Genomic DNA, 24,037 nt, shown 5'->3' on the forward strand with positions numbered 1-24,037 from the left:
AAGAGACCCTAAAATAACATTAGGTCATATCTAATTCAACTAATACTTTCAAAGTGCAGTACAAATAAAGAAAATATAACTTAAATCTCCTTTGAAGACAAGCATTATAAGTCTGTTAAGATGGAGAGACTAAGTGACTGTGGGACATAAGGTCTACTGAATTTGGCAGGGGATATAAGAGTTAGAGACTAAGATTTTATTCCTGACCCTGACAATGAAAATCTCTGGGATGCTACCTTAAAAATTTAAACTCTGCAGTCCATCAAAAATATATTTATCAACATGAAAGAGGGAGGTTGTGAGATAGCTAAATAAAATTTTATGTATTTTATGTATACAGGACTGTCACCAGCAGGAGTGGAGATGGAAATTAAACACTGAAGTTTATGCCAGACAGTGTAGGGACACATATATGCCTTTATCCTCAAATGGATCTTGCCAGTATTACAGCTTGTGTTCTGGGATCCCAAGGAGAACAATCAGCCAGGTTTGAAAGACTACTCCTTTAAGTGAAAATCTCTAAGACACAAGGAAAATGTTTTAGCAAAAAAATCTTAAAAGTAAAACTCACTTTAAATGACACAACATCTAACTGAGTCCTAAAAGAAGAAGGCCATTGAATTAGGCAAATTGGAACAGTGGTTAAAAAGCAGCTGGGATGCAACTCAGAGCAGGTGGGATAACAATGCCATTTAAATACACACATACACACTTTTGAGCACATAGGCTTCCTATTAGAACAAGACTAACAAATATGATGTTAAGTGTATTTTAATTTATTCTAAAAATGTGTGGGCAGGATCATTTGCATTTCACATACTTGTCAAATGAATTCAAACCACTGGCACTTAAAAATGTATCAAATGGTTTGCATAACATCTGATTACATTTATACACCTGTCTTCCTGCTGACAGAGCTTGTGTTTTTTTCCTTCCTTGTAATTAATTAGAGGAGAAGATTTAGAATATCTGACTAGAACTTTTTGTTAGGTGTGAAATGCAATACAATTTTATAGTTTTGCGGTTTTTTTTTTTAAAGCTGGAATAATTCCTTTCATTGCTGTAGAGAGAAGGCAAAAGCAAACTCAGAAGCCAGAGCAGAAAACACAGGTGTAACACATAAGGAGCTGCCAAGCACTCACCCTCCACTATGTTACCAATTCTGCTTTGGGGAGGCCAAAGAGGAGCTAACAAGAATGGGCCATTTCCCTGATAGTTGTGTCCCTTTTGGTCACCTGGAAGTTTTATGGTATTAATCTCACCTTCATCAACATTACCTTTTGCTAGTAGCCACTCTGCAGAGGCAGAGCTCCCTATCAGTCAGCATCCAACCGTGACAGACTCATTTACTGTGTCTTACTTGAAAGGTTATCAAGCTGCCAGGAAAGATAAGAATTCTTCCAAGAAGGATCAGTGGGATTAAGGGCACAGACCTCTAGCACTTCCCTCACTACCAGATTTGACACAGCATTCAATCCTTCCTTCATCCAGGACAGGGCAAAGGCTACCCAAAGGCAGCACTGCAAGGGGACATGTTACAAAAGGAATCTAGGAGAAACTATAAAGGAGCAGCACCTGGTTTTGAACTCTGGTATTCGGACAGTATTTGTAGAAATCGTATGCAGCTCAAATTAGACAGCTAGTATGTAACATGTTATAATGGAAGATCCATATAAAAACCAAGATCCATCCCTATTCTGTCTAGATATTGAGCATTTAAACTCAGCATCCTCATTTAAAATTACCAAAGTGTGTTTGAAACTCTACTCTTTCCTGGATACTGCACTGGGGTTTTGAGTCATCCTGTTAAAATTCTGGTTTTGATTAATCTGCAGGACTGGTGCATACAAGTTGACATGCCTGTCAGAACCTCTTATTTACTACTGGGTATACAAAATTATGCAAGTAATGGGATCTGGGTATAGATTAATTTATTTTATCTTCTTGTTTAGCCTTTGCCTTCTTGAGTTTGTCTTTCCTTTCCAACAATGAAAACAAGTTTCTTTTATTGGTATGGGGCATCTCAATAAATTAATTTAGATTTGCCCACTGAGTTTAAGTGGATGTATTTCTACAATTCTAGGCCACTACAACGTGTGATACACAGGATGGACCAAGTGAGATATTTTATCAGACATCTCCTAGAGCCAGCAGCTTCCAAGATAACTTCTGGAAAACGTAGCAGAAAGCCAGATATGCTTGCTGTAGTCTATCTGGCCATTTCCTTTAGCAAAGTGAATCCTCACTGCTGTTGGCTGCTCAAGTCAGTTCCCACTGAAGTTTCACAACAACCAAATAGGAAATGACACCAGCTTATCAAGTTTTCCTCTCTCTCAGGATTTTTTTATTCTTTTGCTCTTCTGATACTTTGTTCCTCCTTCCATAACATACTAGGGTTGTGTTAGTTTGATTTTTATAGTGCCTCTAGCAAAAGCATCACAGGATTAGAAAAAAAAAAAAAAAGAAAAATAAAACCAGGAAATCCAATAAATGGACATAAGAAATTCTTTACAAATAAAAAAATCCCACCTTTCTCAATCCCAGAATACTTTACCTCACATACTTGGAAATGTAAAAAGGCAAACAAAAGATTTTTCTGACAACCTTTCCACTAAGAAATCAATTATCTAAGCTATGCAGAAAGAGAAAAATGTATTGTTAAAGAAAACTGGACATTGCTTAGAGGAGAGACACTAGTTTACATTATAGACTCACCTTGAATAAACCCTGGCACGTATTTCTACTGGAAAAAACCCCGCAAACTTTATACTTGAAATAAATGTTGAAGAGATTGTTTCTAGCACTGATTAATAAAAGCATAATTATACTATATATTCAGAGCCAAAATAGAAATAGGACATGCAATGTTCCCTATTTTGAATATAAATAGAATTAATGTTATTTTTTAAAGAATCCAGGCTCTACTTGCTGTATCCTGGGCACAAAGCAAAAATGCCTGCTGTGAAGAGTTCATGGCCTCAGGCTTTAATGCTGACTTAATTATTTGTTTCCAGCCAAGGATATTGTACTGGATTTGCCTGTGTCAGAGTTAATTTTCCCCATCATAGTTTGTATGGTGCTATTTTGGATTTGTGCCCGACACAGTGTTGGTAACCCAGGGATGTTTCAGCTGTTGCTGAGCAGAGCTTGGAAGAACTCAAGGCTTTTTCTGCCTCTCACCCCACCAGTGATCAGGCTGGGGGTACACAAGGAGTGGGGAGGGGAAACAGCCAGGACAGATGATCCCAACTGAACACAAGGATATCATCCTATGCCACAGGGCACTGTGCCAGCATTTAAGGCTAGAGGAAGCAGAAGGAAGGAGGGGCATATTTAAAGTGATGTTGTTTGTCTTCCCAAGTTACTGTTATGGAGTCTGGCTTTCCTGGAGATGGTTTTCCAGCCCATGGGAAGTAGTGAATGAATCCCTTGCTTTGCTTTGCTTGTGTGTATGACTTTTGCTTTTCCTATTAAACTGTTTTTTATCTCAACCCATGAGTTGTCTCACTTTTACTATGACTGTTCTCTGCCCCATCCCACTGAGGCAGAGTGAACAAGAGGATGCATGGGGCTGAGCTGCTGGCTGGGGTTAAACCATGATGTAAATTAAAATGAGTTTCCCTGTCCTCAATTCTATTCTAAGATCTGTGGAGCGTTTTATGAAAACTCAGCACTTGCTGGTTTTATTCCAATGTCTTATTTTCAGGATAATAATTTTCATGTTCATGTTGTTTTTCAAATAGACTTGGAACTTGAGATAAAGACAATACATTTCACAATTATTCTTGTAATTGTTGTCCATGCCAACATTGACTCAATATTCATACAAAATACAGCAATCCCCAGCATCACGAGAGACAATGAAGAATGACACAGCACTGCTGTCTTTATAATTTGCACCTTTTTAAAGGTTTGGACTCTAGTGCTGTTTCTAACTGGAGAACTCTCAGCTTCACGCAATTTTAAGTGACCAGATACAAATTCTAAAACTAAGAGAAAAAATACCTATCAATTCAATCTTCCTTAAAAAACAAGATTCATAAAGCATTGTACTGTTATGGACTAAAGGGCTTAAAGTTGGGCATATAAGTCTGAATATCAAGCATATTTAGACACAGAAAACCACACAACAACCAAAACCAGAGAAACAACCAGGAATATTCTGCTATCATTCACTCTAGTCTAAGAATGACCCCTCTGGCTCCAAAGGACTGTGAACTATTGAAGCCAGGGAAAGTGCAGTAAGCATAAAGGAGAAATGTGCCCAATCCAGGAAGGTTCTAGGATCTCTAGTGCATGCTCTACAGTACATGCTCTAGAGATTCTTGACCAGCTAATGACTCAAGCAGGTTCCCTGTCAGAATGTCACTGGTAGCTCCACCTAACTGGTTCAAGAACACAGACTCCTCCCAAGAATGCATAAATGGGTTTTTTGTTAGTGTGCTCTTGCAATTGCTGAAGCCAGACTATTTGTAACACTATTTTGGTTATGCTTAAGGACCTTCTGGAAGCTAAGTATATATATCAAATAAAGATTATTTAGGAAGAAGTTCTATATTATATTTTTAAATACAATGTTTTGTCATCTTTTTAAAGTTAAATTCTTCTGAATGTTGCACTCCTGCTAGAAAAAGATAGCAACTCAGCAGCCATGCATTGCCTGCAGATGTTACCCTTAAGCCTCAGCTCACTACCACTAATATTTTGTTTCAGGAAATTACCTTTCAAAAGGTTGTAAGATAGGGCTGTCAGCCATTGTCAGACAGAGGAAGTTGAACAAGTGAGCAAATATTCTTGGAATGCTTGAGGGAATAAAAAATTACATGCTAAAATGTTCTTGACAATCACATTTTTTACTTTAGCTTATCTTGAAAATTACCCAGATAGTCGTTTTATCATACTCACCTCAGCAAGGTAAAATTCATCATATTGTCTCTTGAAGTTTTCTCCTTTATAGTAGTTGCTAGCAGCAACAATCACATCGACAGCAACCATGCTTAGTATGAACATATGAAACACAGATGACCTCATCATTTTCTACAAAAGAAAAAGAAAATTTTATCATCAAGAGGAGTCAAACCATGAGCATTTTAAAGTTCTATTACATTGTCAAAACATAATGAGCTACAACAATATGTAATTCCAAAGCTTCTTTACATGATTTTGACATATTACACTTTAAAATATGTTTCAATATATTGCTTCAACTGGTTTACATGTGCAGGTTTTGAGATTTTTTTTGGTACTTTTTAGTTTCTATTTGCCAATTGACTTCTTACTGAAGGTTTTTAATTTAATATGATATCCATTACTTTAGTATGTTCTAAAGCATAAAGAGCACATCTATCTAGTCATTGGGCCTTGTTCAATACTCCTGAATTATGATTTATTTATGCAAATTTCAATGACTTATTGTTCAGGAAAAAGTTACATCAATTTCTATCTTGTGCTATGCTTTTGCTCAAGAAACATGTTTGATGAGATTCGTCTGATGTCAAACTATTGCTTAAATGAATAAAATACATCTACATACACATCTGAGCCTATGAGCTATGAAGTACCATAATTCACATATCTGTGTACTCATTGCTTTGAGTCACTGCTACTATAGCCACACAGGAGAGAAGACAGAAAGAGAGGCACAGAGCAGTGCCCAGGAGTTTACATGTTTGAGATGCCAAAACATTACTGATAGACCATGGACTTATGATTTACCCTAAAAGCTTAACTACTTCCCTCACTGGGTCAGCCACAGTAGAAGCTAGAGTCAAACACAGAACATACTGGTTTTAAACATACTGTTCTGTTCAAAACAGAACATACTGTTATTGTACATTAAAAAAATCTTTGAATGAATGGTCACTAATATTGATATTGTTTTAGACATTTCCACAAGTAATAGAGTTCAGGTCTTCAATATGAGTAAGTTATGTACCATTATGGTTCCTTGTGTTTGTGTGTAAGTTTTACTTACAGTAGAAAAGGCCATTTTTATCAGTTCCTGAGTTTATATGTAGAAGTGCCTAACAAAATTTCAGGAAAAAGAGAACTAAAAATTTAGAAGAACTCTGCCTCCTTTCATCTTTTCCCTAAAAAGGTACTGGTTTATGTACACATAATCACATAATTATTTACATTGGAAGGGACTTGACATGATCTAGACTGGTTCTGCCTGCTTAAGCAGAGTCAGCTAGAGCAGGTATTCCAGAACTTTGCTCAGCCAGAGTTTGAGTATCTTGCATGATGAAGGCTCTGCAACCCATCTGTGCAATCTGTTCCACTGTTTGACCACCTTCACAGTGGAAAAATCTTTTGTTTTGTTCAGCTGTTCATCATGGTTCCAGAATTTCTCCCAAAACTCAGGGGCTTGAGATTCCTGAAGGTCAGTCTTACCTATCAAGATGGGTGAAAAAAGCCTCAACCATTTCTGTGCCACTGCCTTGCCTTGCAAGGTCTCCTAATCCTTTCAACAGCAGGCTCACATTTTTCTAGTTTTCCTTTTGCTTCTCTTATATGTAGAAGCCCTTCTTGTTGCCTTCCATGTCATGGCAGATTCAATCCTGTAACTCCACTCTAAGACAGGGTATTTGTACTCCTCCTGGGAAACTTGGCCCTGATTCCATTTCCTGTATGCTTCCTGAGTTTTATCCAGAGCTACTGGTTCAGTTATGTGGACCTCCTGTCACATTTTTTTGATTTCCTGCACTTGGAAAGAGACCCTTTTTTAACTTGAAGGACGAAGATCCTTGAAAATCAACCAGTTCTTCTGGAACCTCTATTCTCTATGACTGTGTAATATGGGATTTTTCCAAGCAGACACCTGAACATGAAAAAGTCAGAACACCAGGCTTGTGGTCCTATCTTCTGGCTTTGTTCCTTCTTTGAATGTTCCTGAACTCCACATTCTCATGGTCTTTGCAAAAAAGACTGCTCCTGAATCTCACAACCTGACCAATTTCTCCTTCCTATGAGGAGCCTCTAGAACACCTGATCTCATCAGTACAGGTTTTAGGAAGTTACCACCCCTGCAATGCAGAAACCTAGACTGTTTTCTGCTGTATTGTCCTTCTAGCAGAGTAGTTACACTGCCCCAAGAGAACTGAGGCTTGTGAATGTGAAACTCATAGAATCATGGAATGGTTTAGGTTGAAAAGAATCTCAAAGATTGTCTACTTCAGAAGTATGCAAAACTTAAGAAACACATATTTTTACATTCGTAAGATACATTAACACATTAGAAAATTCATATATATAGTTGTAAAATACTGTCTCAGTCTTTAATGAGCTGAAAGAATAGTCAGCATTAACATTTTATGTGAAACCCTGCCTGAAGCTCAGTCTTAACCAAGCCACTCTTTACACAGGATTGTTGTGTGCTTCTTTTTTGATGAAACTAGAATATAATTTAGGATGCATGGGAGGCTGCAAGAACTAGTACTTGTTCAGCTTTTAGCAAAGCCTTGTGCCTGCCTACTGAAGAATTCATTCCCTCTTGAATTCCACTGGAGTTTAAGATAGCTGGTTTAAATTGAAGCTGAATGGAGACTAAGTGCATATTTATAAGCATGCAAGCTGATAGAATTGCCTCTTGTCTCTTAATACTTGGATTTTTTGTGTGAACTACAGATAGCATTGCAGACAGAAGACAGGTCAAACCCTTCTTATGCAAGCTGGCTTCCTTTTGACTCTAGTGACATAAAATGGTTGTATATTCTATTCTAGAAAGGGAGGTTCAGGAGAGAAGCCTTACATTTAGAAATTTATAGAACAAGCAGGGGTTAATAATACCTAAAGAACAGGTAAGTCACCAAAATAGTGGCTAAATAAGGTCTTGCTTTTATTTTTAATCCACAAGGCAAGCTATAAGAATACAATAATTAGAGGTAGGGCTGCTGGCATCAATCATGCATTTTTTTCAGTGGTATGATTCAAAACAGGTGTCATTCTATCCTTTACATTTCCATTTCACACAAATTCCAACCAGATAGTTATTCTCTCTGCATATTTTACACTGTATTTTTAATGGTGTCAAAATTTCCATCATAATAATGAAGTATTCTGTCTCAATTGTGAAAGTACTTGCTAAAAGAAACTAGCAAGTGAGGTTGCAAAAACCACTTTTGTCTCCTTTCACAGGGAAGCAAAATGATAATACAGGAAAAATAAAAATGAATAAACTGTCTTGATATACTTATACATATATGCACACTTTGTCATCTAGCCTGTACCTTTGGACACTGTGGTGATTTAGGAATGCTACTCCTCAATTTAGTGCTGCCACTGATATGCTCCAAACCACACTGCCACTTGCTCACTCCCCCCGCCTCCCTCCCCTGCTGGTGGCTGGAGAGAAGAATTGAAGGCACAAAAGGTAAAGATCATGGGCTAAGAACAACTTACTGGAAACGGCAATGAGATAAGGAGATGAACAGTTAGAACAACAACATCAATAACAAGCGTACAAGAGAGAGGTGATTGAATCACAGGCAGAATGTTCAGAACCAGCATTACCCAAGCACTCCCCCTGCCACTCCCTCCAGAAGGAAAGACTCCTTCTTGTTGCAAGAGACTCCTTTCCCCCTGACCCCAGCAATGACATGAGGTGGTATAGAATAACTTCCAGGTTCTAACCATGCCTTGTTCTGGCCACTGCAAAGACTAATCTTGTCCTGGCCAGAACCAGAACAGACAGTCATAAAAAGATTTTGCAGTGGTGTATTTAACCCTGGAAAATAAACAGCAGTAACAGAAATAATATCCTAATCATAGTTTGGTTCATAGCATCACAGAATGCTTAAAGCTGGAAAGGAATTTTAAGACCAGCATGTCGAACCTAGTACCACTCCCATGTTTACCATTGAACCATGTCCTCCAGTGACACAGCACATGTTTTTAAAAAATTCCAGGGATGGTGACTCCACCACTTCCCTGAGCAGCCTATTCCAATGTTTGACAGCCCTTTCCAATAAGAAATTTCTTCTAATAGCTAATGTAAACCTCCCATGGTGCAACTTGAAGCCGTTTCCTTTCATCATGTCACTTGTAACATGGCGAATAGACTGACCCCACCTTACTAAACTTTCCTTGTATATACTTATAGAGAGGAATAAGGTCTACCCTGAGCCTCCTGTTCTCCAGGCTAAACATCCCCAGCTCCCTCAGCCACTCACAAGACTTGTGCTCCAGCCCATTCACCAGGGTCCTTGTCCTTCTCTGGACTCTCTGCAGCACCTTTTATTTTTCAGTAAGATTCAATAAAGCTTGTTGTCAAGGTCGCCTTCCCAATTAAACTGAAAGGAAACTATTTAGCTAATAGAAAGTATTACACTGGCATAACACGATTCAATGTTAAGATAATAAGGAAGGAGGCTCAGACAGGACTCAAGCCAGGCACAGGCAATGTAAATGCAGGAACAGCTGGCTGAGGTAACAAATTAAGAGATAGCTGTGGAGCAGAACAATAAAAGCACCTAGGTGCTGGCAAAGAGACAGAGAGCGCACAGGGCCAGCAAGGTGGAGGTATCTGAACAAATACCTCCACCACACGCACAGCAAAAATGGTATGCTGAGGAGATTTAAAAAAAAAAAAAAAAATCATTATTTTTAAATCCCAGGACTGGCCAGTTCATGGGGACCAGATTGGCATCTGTGTTTCCTGTTTTATTTCTACGTCATGTCAGAATCTAGCTGCTCACTTGTCACGAATGCTGTGCACGATAAGCAGCTTTCCCGCTGGCCTCTCACACAGCTTGCTTTATCTTTAGGAGATCAATCACAGTGTACTAACCCACACACCTACCGTGCCCAGCTTTCCCCCTACTCCAATCTGCCTCAGTTTGTTCTTTCTGCATCACAGAATTTTAATTCGTATTTGCACCCTTAAAACACTTCAGACACACCTCTGCCGCTATGTCGACCATGAGAATCCACCGTCTCTTTATGTATTTCTGTATTTGGAATGAGGCCTAAATAAAAGCTGAATTTAGTCCACAGCTTTTGCCCAAGCCTTGAAAGTCATTCTGGATCATCGGATCAGCAGTGTATCATTTAGATTACAGCCCTTTTCAGAGCACATAGGCATGGAAAATTCTCCATGCAAACTTGAAAGAGGAGACATAATGCCAATTTTTGTTCTTGTTTAATTTACTGACTTTTTTTAGCCCTTGGACGTGTGTTTCTTAAGCTGTGTAGGAATGAGATGAAAGAAATGTTCTGATGTTGCTGTCAGCCAGATACATGGTAAAGTGAATCTAATATTAAATTGGATTTAAGATTATCTGTGTTGAAGAAGTCTCTGCCATCAATCAACTACAACAGTGATGAATTTCTTATATTTACTATGAATTACCTGTAATGTTGGCATCTGACTTCATGCAGGATCCTAATTCTCAGTGTCCAAGACACCGAAGAACCTGTATGGCACAGTGCATTAGAGATGCAGTGGCCATAACAATCAGTACATTACAAATTGTTAATCATCCAAATTCTTTCATTGTTAGGAAATACGCAAAGGAGCCACGGATTTGTTTTGTGCTCAGATGGGAATTTCATGAATGCAAAAAATACTTCTAAAATACTACTCATTTATTTAACACTAGGGACATGCTTGGTGCAGCTGAGGAACTCTGAATGAAAAACTGTATTAAATATCCTGGATTCAGCCAAAAAATCAAGTAATGACACTGAATTGCTGACAGGTAGAGACTACAGAGCATTACAATGCATGGCCTAAAGCAGTCTTTTATCACTCCAGTAGTATCAGAATGGGATACATTGCTTTAATACTCCTCCCACGTTTCTGCATGGCAGAGGAAGGACAAGTGACATAAATTTGACTTTGCCAGCTCACTGCCCTGGAGAACACCCACAGCAGCTGCCAGTTTGTACAGCCAGAGCCACAGACGCTGGCTCAGGAAAGCAGTGGTCCATGAGAAAGGCAGTCACTAAGCAAACTGGAATAACTGAATAAAAAACTACCTTTTCCTAATGCTAGATTCCTTTTGGGGGCTTGATATGTATATCAGCCCACTCTTTGTATCACCATCCTTCATATAGGATTTTTGTTTCAAGACCATAATAGATCTTACTTACTAAGCAAAATGGTAAATGTTGCAAATTTGTAGGGTATGACAGACCTAATAATGAAAGAACCCATGGGCCATATTACCCTGATATTACTAACTTAAAACTGACCTAGCTGATAATGTTTAATATTATCATGTGAAACCTTGAAAGAGGTGTCTTTAAAGGTCTCAATGGTTTCAGTTTAGACCTACAGAACTTTGGACTTCATCTGATAATACTAACAGTCTTGGTGGTGATCTAAGAAAACAAAAAACCCCAAAAAAGAGTCTTGAAGAATAAAAAATTACCTACAAAGCCATCAAACTTATTAGTACTGAGCAAGACATGGTGAGGATCTGATATGTAGAAAAGCTTTGCTTATTTGGGCTATTTAGTGTTTGAAAAGCTTAGAGTGCATAATTGTAAAACTGGCAGGGTAGCTCTTGAAAGTACCAAACCAATTAATGAACAGTGTAAACATAATTTAACTAAAAGGCTTTGATAATCACTCTATGGGTAAGCAGCTTTCTTTTCAGATTTTGATACTCTTGAATTGTACATTCATCAATGGACAAACACAATTGTATCTGTATTTTTTATATTTTAGATATGCTTTAATACTTCATAAACCAATAGTATCTCCTCCTCTGTGTTTGAATGGAATGGCTCTGGCAAGCTTCTTACTCCCTTTTAGCCTCCATTGTTTTTTGCTATTTGCACAAGGAAGCTAGATTCTGTTAAAACATTCCAGCCAAGCTTCCAGCTATACCTGTTTAAAGACCTTATACTGGCTACATGATCATTGTGGTTAAGTTTACATCTATCATTATAATAATGCTGTATATTATTTGTACTCCTGTACAAATAATACATCTACCTACTGGAAGACCATACTTTCTGGTAGTTAGAATAGACTTTGATTTTTTAAGTCGTTTAGATGAGCACAAAACAGTTGGGTGATATTACTGAACAGCAACAGAAAAGCTTCCATTTGTGCTAATCCAGCCTTTTTTACTTATGGGCCTGTTGGAACCCAGATCCTACCACTGCAGTGACAGGAAGGCAAATGCAAGTCCCAGCTTATTTCCATGCACAGAATCACCACAATATGTGGAGATGCATTCTGGAACAGAACTGCCAGTCTTATGGTACCCATTCATTCATAAAGCCCAATTAGCTGGAGTTATGTGGGCATCACAGAATACAGAAAACTTATTCAGAAGAGCTAGCAAAGCATGACTCAAGTTCATTATAGCAGCTTGGAAAACACTAGGTCAAAAATTAGTAAAATGAAAGTATTGCAAGTAAATTCTCATTCTTTCTGGACATTTCAGAGGTTGGCCCATGACTCCTAAATACATAATTAAGGGATTATGGGTTTTATAGAGCAGGGCCAGTTTAAGGTGTATGCATAGAATTATTACCACTAAGAAAGGAACATGATTGCCAGTCATTCTTGATTAAATGTTGAAATCAGGACACACCAAAAAAGCCTAAGAAACTATTATAATGTACAAGACTAGAAATAGCAAAATCCCCTTGACTTTAGGATTCTATGAAACAGGATTTGTAAGAGTCACCAAGCAAAGATTCAATCCTGGCCTAAAGAAAAGGGCAAGCTTTTTTGTCCTATACACGTTTAGTATACTTATGGTGTTTATTCAGTCTCTCTTTTTTTTTTTTTTTTTGCAAAGTGCTTGAAGATACCTTGAATATGAAAGAAGCTTTAGAAAATCACATTCTATACACTGCTAATCACACATAATTCATAGTATGAATAGGATAAATTTGATTTTCATCTTGTTGGTTAATGGCCATCTGAGCAAGTACAAAATTGTGAAATTGCAGAAAATTTTCCCTTTTGTTTTCAGGACATTGTAGAGCATTTTACAAGCTATGTAACTAATTTTCTAAAAACCATTTTGCTTTCAAATTACTTTATGACTGTCTGACAAAGATATGCTTGTGAGAAGACTTTTAGCAATTATTCCCATGCTCTGCAATCTGAACATTTCTGAAAATTATTAAGCATTAATCAGAAATGTTATGGGAACAAGCTTTTAAAAACCTTATATTGATGCAGTTATACATCAGTGTGGGCCATTAAGAAACATTGTAAATCTGAGAAACCATCTACCGTATTTGAGAGGAACTTCAATGCTAGGATGAATTCAAATAATGCAACCTCATCGAGTAAACAAGGTGAAGGATGAGTTTTACAGATGCTGGGAGAGGTGGCTTTTAGATACTGCAAAGGAAATAAGTCAGAAGCCACAACTCAGATGTTTGGTGATATCAAGGGGGCAGTCTTGGCTTTCCAGTACGGACCAATTGTCCCAGTGCAATGAAAGCAGGGTGGTTCTTCAGCAATCGTGTCTACAGACACTTGCTTTAACATTTTTATGATGATAGAGAAGAAGTTCTTAGGGTAGTGATGTAGTAGAGATAAGTGTAAAGACTCTTTAAGATGCACAGTCCAATGAAAAATCTGCTTAGAAACTGTGTTGCTTTCAGATCACCTTAGCACAGAGACCCTTTGTTATCAGCTGCAGGAGATAATTTGGGTGGTATGGTGATAGTCAAGGGAGGAAAATGGTCCCCAAAACACAAACTTCATAACTCTTGCATGTTTTAGAATATGCCTTTGGAAACTTTTCTATAAATGTTTTCTGGCTGCAGCAGAGGTGACACTGGCTAAGCAGAAAGAGCACTGTAGACTGTAAACTGTCCTAGCTAATAAAATATTCTACAAGTTTCACTTTACTGTGCTTCTCTTTCCACCTTCTACTGCATCTGATTAGAATACAAAACTCAAGGTAGCCACTGTATCTGTACTTTCACAAGGTCTCCTACCATGCAGCCTCAAAACAATCTGGAAATGGGACGACTACTGAATAATGGTAGCATTTCAGGACACGCTAATATGTTCTCCAATTAGTAAGCATAGGATTCTATGCTATCACAATAAGGTTTTAAGGCAACAAATGTAATTTTCAGATGGCATGGCATAGCTAAAATCATAAAGAAATCAGAAGTTGTTAATAATAATCTATATGTCTCTGTAATAATCTAAATGTCTCTGTAATATTTAAAAGCTACTTTAAAAAAAGGCAAACTGAATTCTGATCAAAGGAACAAAGTTAAGCCAATAACACAGCAAGAATGAGAAAATACACAATTAGGAAGTAAACAAAAAGAAATAATGATAGAAATCCTAATGAAGAGAAATTAAAAACTCTTATATTAGAGTTTTTTGAGTAACCAAGCCTTTAGGGCTAAAGTTTGTCAGAAATTAGATACATATTTTTCCCCTTACATCTTAGATTTGAAAGCCAAATTTCTATTTCTGCTATAGGGCTAAAGAATGTGTTGCATATGCCTCTTTCAGAGTAGCTGCATCCTGTTAATTCACATCCTGCAACAACAGAATAAAGCAGTAGCATAGATACATTTCTGTATGCCTCTTACTAACAGCAGCCACTTTTCTCCTCCCACAAACTTCTAACAGAACAGTCAAAAAGAAAATGGTGACTCTTCTGCCCTAAAAATACATGAAATAATGGCTTCTTTGAAACTAAAGGACCCTCCTCCCCACCAATTTATAAATCAGCTAACACAGTATGTCATTTTCTTTGCAAGAAGAGAGGAAGTAAGCAGCCTTTCAGCAACTGCAATCTAACTTAGAGAAATTGAGAGCAGCTGCTGCAACATAAAAGAAATCTAAAAATACTACTTAAATTGTTAACGATAACAACAATGCATAAAAATTGTTACCTACCTGCCAGATTTTTAGAACTGTTAATAAGTATATCATCACCTCAGCAGTAATTTCTCTAAAGCTACATAGTATGAAATGCGAAAAACAGAACCCAAATAATATGAAGTTTTGATCTTTTTCCTAAATATAGCAATACAGATCAATTCAGAAAATATGAGTCAAAATAATTAATGACTAAAATGTACAATTAAATAGGGCAAATTAAGTTTTTTTTAATATCTAGTGACTTCATCAATGCTGTAGGGTGGACATTCACTCTCTACTGAGGTGTGATTAATTGCACCGCTGTCCTATGGGGATTAATATGCTCCCTAGTCCCAGACTATTTGCAAAGAGAGAGTGCAAAAGTTCTTATCCTCTGACAATAAAAAAAACTGAACTAGCTTAAAATCACAACTCAAAATGCATTTAACTTTAGTGCATTTTCTATGTATAAAAAGGCATTTAACCTTGATGCATTTTATGTGTTAACCTTAATGCATTTAATCTGTGTGGGTGACAACACACAGAAACAGGTTGCTCACAGAGGCTGTGAAGTCTCCCTCACTGAAGATAATCGAGAACCCTCTGGATGCAATCCTGTGCAACGTGCTCAAGTGTGATCCTGCTTAAGAAGGGAGGTTGGACCAGAAGTGCCATTGTGGTGCCTCCCAACCTTAGCCACTCTGTGAACCTCAGATACAGGAAGAGGTATAGACACATTCCCACCTGCTCACATTATGGATGCACACCACATAAACATATAATTATATAAAAACTATATGTATGCACATATATACATTTATATAAATAGACACTTATAGAGCAGGCCAAGTTTATAACCAATTGCTGATGCTGTCCTCAATCACCCTATAATGGATGCACTTGACATTTTTAATCTGTATTTTCTAATTTCTTCCCTGAAAGCTCCAGCTGATTCACTATCTGCATTATAGTATTATCTGTGTTTACATACTGTTGCTGAATCCTCTAGATATAGTATTCTCCTATTTTATGTATGTCAACAATGTTGACATTTCCTATGTTTTCATACTTATATTTTGAAAATATGTTGACCACAAAAGAAAAAAAAAAAAGTAATAATGTTGGGCCTACTCTGCAGCAAAATAGCTCCATTTCTAATACCAAATCTATTTGCTACTATTTAGAAGCTGTGCCATTTATGAGCTGTGATACATAATATATTGCTTACTCCTTCAGATGCATACTAAACATAATTTTGACATGTAATTGATTATTACAGGGGCTTCAACTTTCCCCTGGATTTCACGGAAGGTGAGTGGCAATGAAAAGAATCTGGATCCTACCTGTGCTGTAATTTTTTTCAATGCCTTCAAAACGTCTCTAACTTTTACATTTTAGAACTCTAGGAACTTCACTTCCAACAAATTTCAATTAACACTTGTTCCTTGAATTATATGCCTTTGAAGATTTCACCTGGAAGGGCTCCCTGAAATTGCTTCAATAGACTACTTACTCTTTCACTTACATTTCAATTCAAGAATCATGTCTCTGAAATGTCATTTATTAACCAGGTGTGAATAAGCCATTTTCACTGCCTCTGTTTCCTTTGGCCTTTTATTTCTCAATTAATTAGAATAATTTTTATTTTTTATGTTATTGCAGTCCTGTAGATTTACAAGCTGTTTTATAAATGTAAAGGTTGCTGTTATGACAATGATTAACTCATGAGCTGAAAGAGCAGTAGACCATAATGTAAGCATTGCACCTCATTCTGCGATTAGTATTTAGGATCATCGTGAAATCCTTCAGAATTCTTTATATTATTTTTAGAAAATTACCCATGTACCAAGACTGGTGCAGGCATGCTAGAGAGTGGTGAAATACACTGCCTGCCCTTTCCTTTTTTGCCCCCTCACACTTTAAACCATATGCTCAAGAATTCAGCGCAGAATCTGTTTCAGAGTGGCCTCATGGCTGTGTCAGCTCCAATGAATTAGTTGCTCATATCAAAGTTGGTACCTTCTGACTCTGCAGATGCTCTGCAGGGGACAAGGCTCAGTGCTGGACACATGTGCTGTAACCCAGCTCTCCTCACAACAGGGTTCATCTCATGGAATACTTACGTGGGTGCTCTGCTGATAAAGTGACAGGAGGCCGGAGAGAGCTTACAGAACTCAGAATGTGTTGGAGGACTGAAAATTTAAAACCTGCTCTTAGAAAGACTTTAGGGCATATCTTTTCTTTTGGGCTCATGAAAAAACAACATAGAGAGCAATTCATGATAAGCAGAGATTGAATTTCTATTTGCCTGCAACATCTTGTACAATGATGAAGCACTATTTTAAATTCCCAATTACTGAGAAAGCAGTAACAATCCAACAATTTAACAGAAAAGAAGAACAAAAAAGAAAAAAGAGAGATGGGAAACAATTTTTCTTATTTTGAAAAAGTGATGGTGAAACAAAATAAATCCAAATTCTTCAAGGAAGCTTTTTCTTTTCTGACATGGAAACAACAAAAACATATCCATGTAAATTTATTTTCTAACTTCCAAATATGCATGTGGAAGCATCTAGTCCTGTCACTGGACAACCTGCTGTCAGTGTTTCCATACAGCATGAGAACCTGGAAAATGAGATTCTAAAAATGCAATTATTCATGGAAGGAAACTATTTTTTCAGTGGGTTTTCTTCCTACTATGATTGTATTTCATGAAAAACACACTAAGATAAAACCCTCCTCCAAGAAAAGTTATATATACAGCTAGAGCTCCTTATATTCTCTTGGTACTTATTCCAGCTTTTTATCTTAGTACAATGATTATTATAACATATGTGCTTTGAAATTCTTTGGATGGCTGAGCTAAATTTCAGTGCTTTTTCACAGCTTTGGTATTGTTGAGCTGTTTAAAACTAAGAGAAGTACTTGATCAGCATTAGAAAAATTAGAATACTTCAGTTCTTTGATAACTTACCTTCTGAACTAAAAACTGCCAAATGTGTGCTTTAGGCAATTAAGACAACTCTACCCAGAATGAATGAAAATATTTTCCTGGGTCAGACTGGCCATTTGTATCTACTATTGGTTTCTGGAATTAAAGAATTAAGATGACTACAATTAACCTGGAGTTAATGAAAATCTTTTCCTGGGTCATACTGGTCATTTGTATTGATTATTGGTTTCTGATTGCAATGCCTTGCCTCACAGAGTACATTAATCTTCTTAGTTACTGTATGCACTGCATTTGTCTTGGGAACACGGTGTACAGTGTAGTTCAGACTGTCAACTGCTACCTCCTTTGGAAGCCTATATAAATAAATACCAAACATTCTAATAGAATTTCCACCTTTTGATTAGAACAGTTTTTCCTTGCATTTTCCTTGCATAATTTAATTAGCACACTCTCAAGTTTGTGATTTACATATAAAAAGCAGAGATTACTTTGAAATAAATCAAATGCTCCATTAAAGAAGTGATCAGATGAATAATTAGAAGCAAAAAAAATATATATATTTTGCACTTAGGCTCAAAACCTACTTTCTAGTAAAGTGGCTTCCAATCAAACAAAATTTACCACACAGAGAAGAACCACAGAAGTATTTCTCCCTATCTGAAATAGCACTGGAAACTGTGCACAATTTAGACTCTATTGCCTTGGGCAGGGGGATAGCAGAGTTAATGAGAGATTTTGATTGCCAATTATTCAGAAGGGAAGGGGCAGTGATTTGCTTTATACTTCCCTTTTCCTTGCAAAGTGTCTGGTCTCCAGATTCATCTGCCAGACTACCTTTACTGCAGCCAAGCTGGGATATCCCTTTTTCCTTCAGTAAGGTAAAACCAGTGGATAGACCTGTCTAACCAAAAGGATATGGAAAGACTACTCAGTTTAATGTGGCTTGGATGAAACACAGTAGCATCCCAGAATGAAAATACATTTATTGTCTTTAATTGCTTCCATCTCATAGGCAGTAGCAGAAGAAATTATTTACCCACTTGCTAACAAAGTCATGATGGTAAGGTTGGATTTGGACTGGACCACACAGGAACTGTGTCTTGTAAATCTCATGGAGATGCTAGAGTTATAGGACAAAGGAGACTGCAACCTTCTAGTTATATTCTAGAAACATGCACACAACTTCCAGTGGTTTTGTTTTTGTTTTTTTTTTTTTTTTCCCAAAATAAGATTAAGAAGAGTTAAAAATTTAGATGGACTATAAAAAGAAATAAGCATAATGTGTACAGTTCATAACTATGGTCATACTTAGAGCATAAAACCAAGCAGGTCCTATAAAAGACAAACCAACAGATGCACCAAATGCAGATCTTCTTTTAAAGGCTGGGAGATTGTGTGTAGAGGGGTACAAGGCAATTTTTGGACTCCTTTCACCATTTCATCTTCACAGAGCTGTGTTAAATTCTGCTCATCATAAACCCAGGAAACTAAAAGAGCAGTTCAGTTGCATGTAGGGCTGATATGTAACACTGAAAGCTTTAACACTACCTAAAAAAGAGCTGCTTCACTGAATGCTACTGGAGATGGATAGGGTTACACAAAATAAATAGGATTGATCAAGCAGTAAAGACAGTAGAGACACATAAGGTAATGTGTGATTTTGCTTGAAAATTATAAATTCTGGGGCATGCCCTCAATACTGTGAAGAGACATGGATAGAAAGAAGTTGATTGAATAAGAGGGAGTAAAGAAAATATATAATTTTCCTTTCCTACAAATTCCTGAACTCTTAAAAAAACCCAAAACTTCTTCTCCCTATAACCCATCCTTTCAAAAATTATTCCCACATGTCCTCTAATGAATTTTGCCTTCAGAAATACTTTCTCGATGTGAAAGCATATGGACAGGGATTTAAGATCTGTTCACACCAGGGAAGGACAGAAAAGCAGAATAAGAGCAAAGGAGGAAAAACAAAAGACAGGTTTAGTACCATGGTGAATTTTATAAGAGTGTTTGACAGAAATGTGGGGGGATCTGTAAGGGAAATTGCTGTTCATGGGCTGTGAAACTCATTCTACAAAAAGGATTTATATGAGCCTCACTTCTAGCTCCTGTTCTTCAGCTAGTGAGTGCATTGTCTGCCTGAAAACATAGAAAATTAAATCAGGCTGGGAATTAATAAGAAAGAAAATTAAATAAAAGAAGAAGGGAGGTTAAAAGTTTGCCATCAGCACATACACAGCTGTTTTTAAAAGTTTAATTAATAAAAATTCTAGAATTGTGATTTGATTTTGTTATATGCTAAATCAAAATGAAGCAGCTAATTAGTAAACTAAATCTCATCTGGTCTGTATGGCAAGAGTTTCTATTGAAGTGAACTTCAAAGGATTTCTTTAAAAATATGAGCATCAAACATTTTTTTGAACAACAAAGGAATATCCTTTGATAGAAAAAATGCTGTTGTCCTATATTTGTAACATGTAATTCTTATTTGATAATTCTCAATGGAATTCTAAGGTATCTCATAATACTTTAGAAAAGTAGAAGTATACTGTAATTAAAGGATAAAATAATAACACATCTGACAATATTGGTGCAAGTTCTGCAAATTTAAATGTTTTCTTATTTGAAAATCATTCAGCTTATTTTATTTTTTTTAAAGAAGTTCTATAGCAATTTTAAAAATTGTCACATTAATATATATCATGGAGTAACACTTTCATTTACAGTCATTCTAGAAAAATGGGAAAATAAAGAAATTCCAGATTTTTTTAAAGTGATAGATTGATATAATTTTTGACTATGTCAAGTATGAAGAAATTTGTACTCTTTGAAAACCATCTATTTAATTATTGAACTGAAATGCATCCAAAACTGAATGCTTCTCATTATGACCATGATGGCAGTTTAGACCTACAGGAAGAGTAAGGCTTAGTGAAAATGCATTACCACGATATGTTATTCAGTATTTCCTCTGAATTCAGCTGGAATCTTAACATTTAAAAGACCAAGGTTTTGAGTTATCCTCAATGACTGTCTTAAAATTACACAAATCACCGCTTGTTGATGCCTTTTTCTTTTGATTATGAAGTGCCTAAGGTTATCAACTCCTATCAGTACATTTAATTGCCAGACTCATAAGACTGTCAAATAAATTCCATTCCTTCTAGGTTCATGTCTGTACAGCCATACCCATGCATAGCTATCTATTCTTGCCCTCATTCTCACCCCTAAGGCTTTTAAGTATTTTTAAAATTAATTTCTAGTTAATATTGCTATCCCACCAGTGCAAAGAATAAAATCATTAAAATTAAAATGGTATCTATCACTGCCATACATCCCCTTCTAAGCTGCAGTTTTATTTCATTGTTCACCCTTTACACACTGTATCTTACTATTCTTTTAAACAACCAGCAGGATTAACCTTACTGGTTGTATATGTAACGATTAATGCTGAATTGAAAGAGTGTACACAGGTTAAATTATAAATTAATTTACAATGTGGAGGGGGGAGCTTTATGTCAAAAAGGAACTTCAGTGCCAGCATTACTACATGCAGTTTTCCAAGTGATCTGAGAAGTAAATACACCAGTTTACCATCTGTCATTTCAATGATGATGCAAGTTCATAATGTTTTTTGTTGAATACATTTGCAAAATCACAATTCACAAAAATAAATAATTTTGTGGCATACAACATAGGTCACACAGACAGTTACCTGTCCCAATATAAACTCCTTACTGGTTTATGAAAACACAGCACACTCACATGCTGAAGAGTTTTCTTAGAGGTCAAGAGTTTCAAAGCAGTCAAGTGGATTTAGACATGTAAGTTCCACTTAAGTAAGAAAATAATCAAAAAGCAAATCTTGGAATTGCTGAAGCATAGTACATCATTAATTCTGAGAACTAGGCTGTATTCTAGATATGTGTTCAATGTTAGAAATAGGCAGAAAAGTAAATTTAAGGAACTCCCTTTTTTCATTATTTTTTAGCTGGAACAAATAAATAGCTAGTTTCTCCAATACATGCCTAAATCTTCATGTTTTTAAGGAGGCATACATAGCAAGTGCATGACTCTTTCACATCATGGGGGTTTTTTGTTTTGTCTAGTTTTTTTATTTTTGTTTTTGTTTCAAGACTGTTTGATATGTAGCTTTGTTTCAATCTGCAATTTTTAATGACTAAAAACCCAATGTTCTACATTTAAAACATTAGATATTAAATTTTTCTGCAGAGCAGTTGCAAAACTCTCGCTGAGTTTGATGATGCAAGGGTTCTATTTCTTATCTTCTGCACTTCCCTTAAACAGAAAGGGAAAAAAAATCTGGAGAAAGAGTGGAAAAAAACCTGTGCTAGTCTCATCTCATTTTCTTCCCTCCTCACCTCCTCTCTGAGGAACAGGTAGAAGAAGATCAAGCATTAGTATTTGACTCAGCTCTACTGTACCCTGAGAATCCCCCATCAATTTCCTCTCAAAAACCTAGTAAAAGAGCAGTGAATCATCCTCTTTTGCAGTTCAGTGAATAACAACCTGCCTCAGAATACTCAGCTGGAAGAATGACAAGCCAAAGTTGGTATTTCTGTATCATACACATACAGAACATACATACATTTGCCAAGGTATTATTGCAGGCAGATCTTTCCTGCAGGTTTGGTTTTAGTTTCCTCAATGGCAGTCTCAGCTATAATAAACTCCACTCAGGTTTCTCTATCCTCTAGGAATTTACTCCTATCACTTCTTGAAGGGTGCTCCTCACTGCCACCTCTAAGTCTCCTGACATAAACTTGAAGATGCCAATGCTATAATCCAGCAATACCTTGCCTGACTTCATCCACATCCTGTGCATCCACATCCTTTGCAATCTTCATGTGAAGCAAGTTCAGTAGTATCCTTGAAAAAAAACCAAAACCTTGCTACCTCTTCCCATGGAAATCCTTCTGGACTGGTAGCAGCACAGGAGCCATTGTGGTTCCATAAAGCATACAACAGGCATGACTTCAGCAGAAAAGCAAGACCTCCACCAGAAGAAATGGTTCAGATTATCTTCCAGAGACAGAACATGAGATTGTTCACCCATAACAAACTTGCTCAGGGAGCTCTTCCAGCTGTTTGCATTGTTTCTGTCCTATTTCAGTGACTGATATGCATAAAGTTGTATAAATGTGTACGCACGTGAGTGGAGGGGCATGTTTATAAGTTCTGATTAAGTGGCAGCAACTAAAGGGATGGAGAGTAGTTCTAAATAGTGGAGGTTATCAGCCCTGGCTAAGGACAGACAGTGTACACCAAAGGTTGCTGAACCCTGGCTAAAGAAGCAAGAAATAAGAATTTAAGGGTCTGTGAACAGATCTATTGGTAGTGACTTCTGTGCTATGAAGCATTTTGGGCAGAAGATGAAATGGACCTACTGAGTGTAAAAATAGTAAGATTTCTCTTGCAAACAGCCATGAATAGTCAGTGGCAGGGAGTTTCTCAGTAAAAGAGAAATGGCTTAAAGGATACTGAAGAAAACTGAGATATTCAGAATGATAGTTCTAAGCCAAAAGAATAACAGACTGGATAGCAAAGGTTTATGTAGCTAAAGAGAGGATGAAGGAGGGGATTGGATGTACAGTCTGCTTTCACTAATTGGTGTTTCAGTTCCTCCTCTCAGTTATTTAGGATCAGGGAATTGAAGGCCAGAAATAAAGAAGCACAGCACATGTATTGCCAACTCCACTATATTAGCAGTGTCTGTAGTAAAACACCTGAAATCAAGCCCACTAGTGTATATATCTGCTTTCCTCAGCCAAATCTTCTGAAAAGTTTGTGACAGAGAAAATGAAATTATTTATAAACACTCTTGGTAATGGGCAATTAATGAAATGTCACCACATACCATATATGCACCAGGTGGCATTAATGGCAAGATAATATACGGCACATAGTAGTTTCAGGCTACTATGCAAAAGATGAGGTGAAGATTCAATGAAAATGACTGATACGGAAATTAATTATGGAAGTTCCTGAAACACTGCAATTTAAATATGTCATGGCTCTAGGCCTATAAAAATGGAAAATACATACCCCAAGGTCTGAGACTGCACTTGAACAGCAGTACCACCTTTCTCTTATCTCAATCAGCTTGAAGATCGGAATCTACTGTATTGCACTGTAGCCTTCAGCTTGTTAAAATGCATAGGGCATTTTACAAGGGTAAAGATGTGGCTTTTCAGGCATTACTTTAAAAATTCACAAAGGATAAAGGATGTAGACTTTGGCATGATTGTGCAAAT

The 24,037-nt window shown here is 36.9% G+C and overlaps 1 protein-coding gene across 1 annotated transcript in view; it reads right to left on the reverse strand.

Moving 5' to 3' along the window:
• NALCN (sodium leak channel, non-selective) overlaps nucleotides 1-24,037 on the reverse strand; it is a 225,785-nt gene that overhangs the window by 105,061 nt on the left and 96,687 nt on the right. The window contains exon 11 of the mRNA XM_059839301.1: nucleotides 4,906-5,037. Within this exon, the coding sequence (XP_059695284.1) occupies nucleotides 4,906-5,037 (132 nt within the window). The remainder of the gene's footprint in view (nucleotides 1-4,905; nucleotides 5,038-24,037) is intronic.

The sequence above is a fragment of the Haemorhous mexicanus genome, chromosome 2 (genome assembly GCF_027477595.1).
Source record: "Haemorhous mexicanus isolate bHaeMex1 chromosome 2, bHaeMex1.pri, whole genome shotgun sequence".
In the NCBI taxonomy this organism is placed as follows: domain Eukaryota; kingdom Metazoa; phylum Chordata; class Aves; order Passeriformes; family Fringillidae; genus Haemorhous; species Haemorhous mexicanus.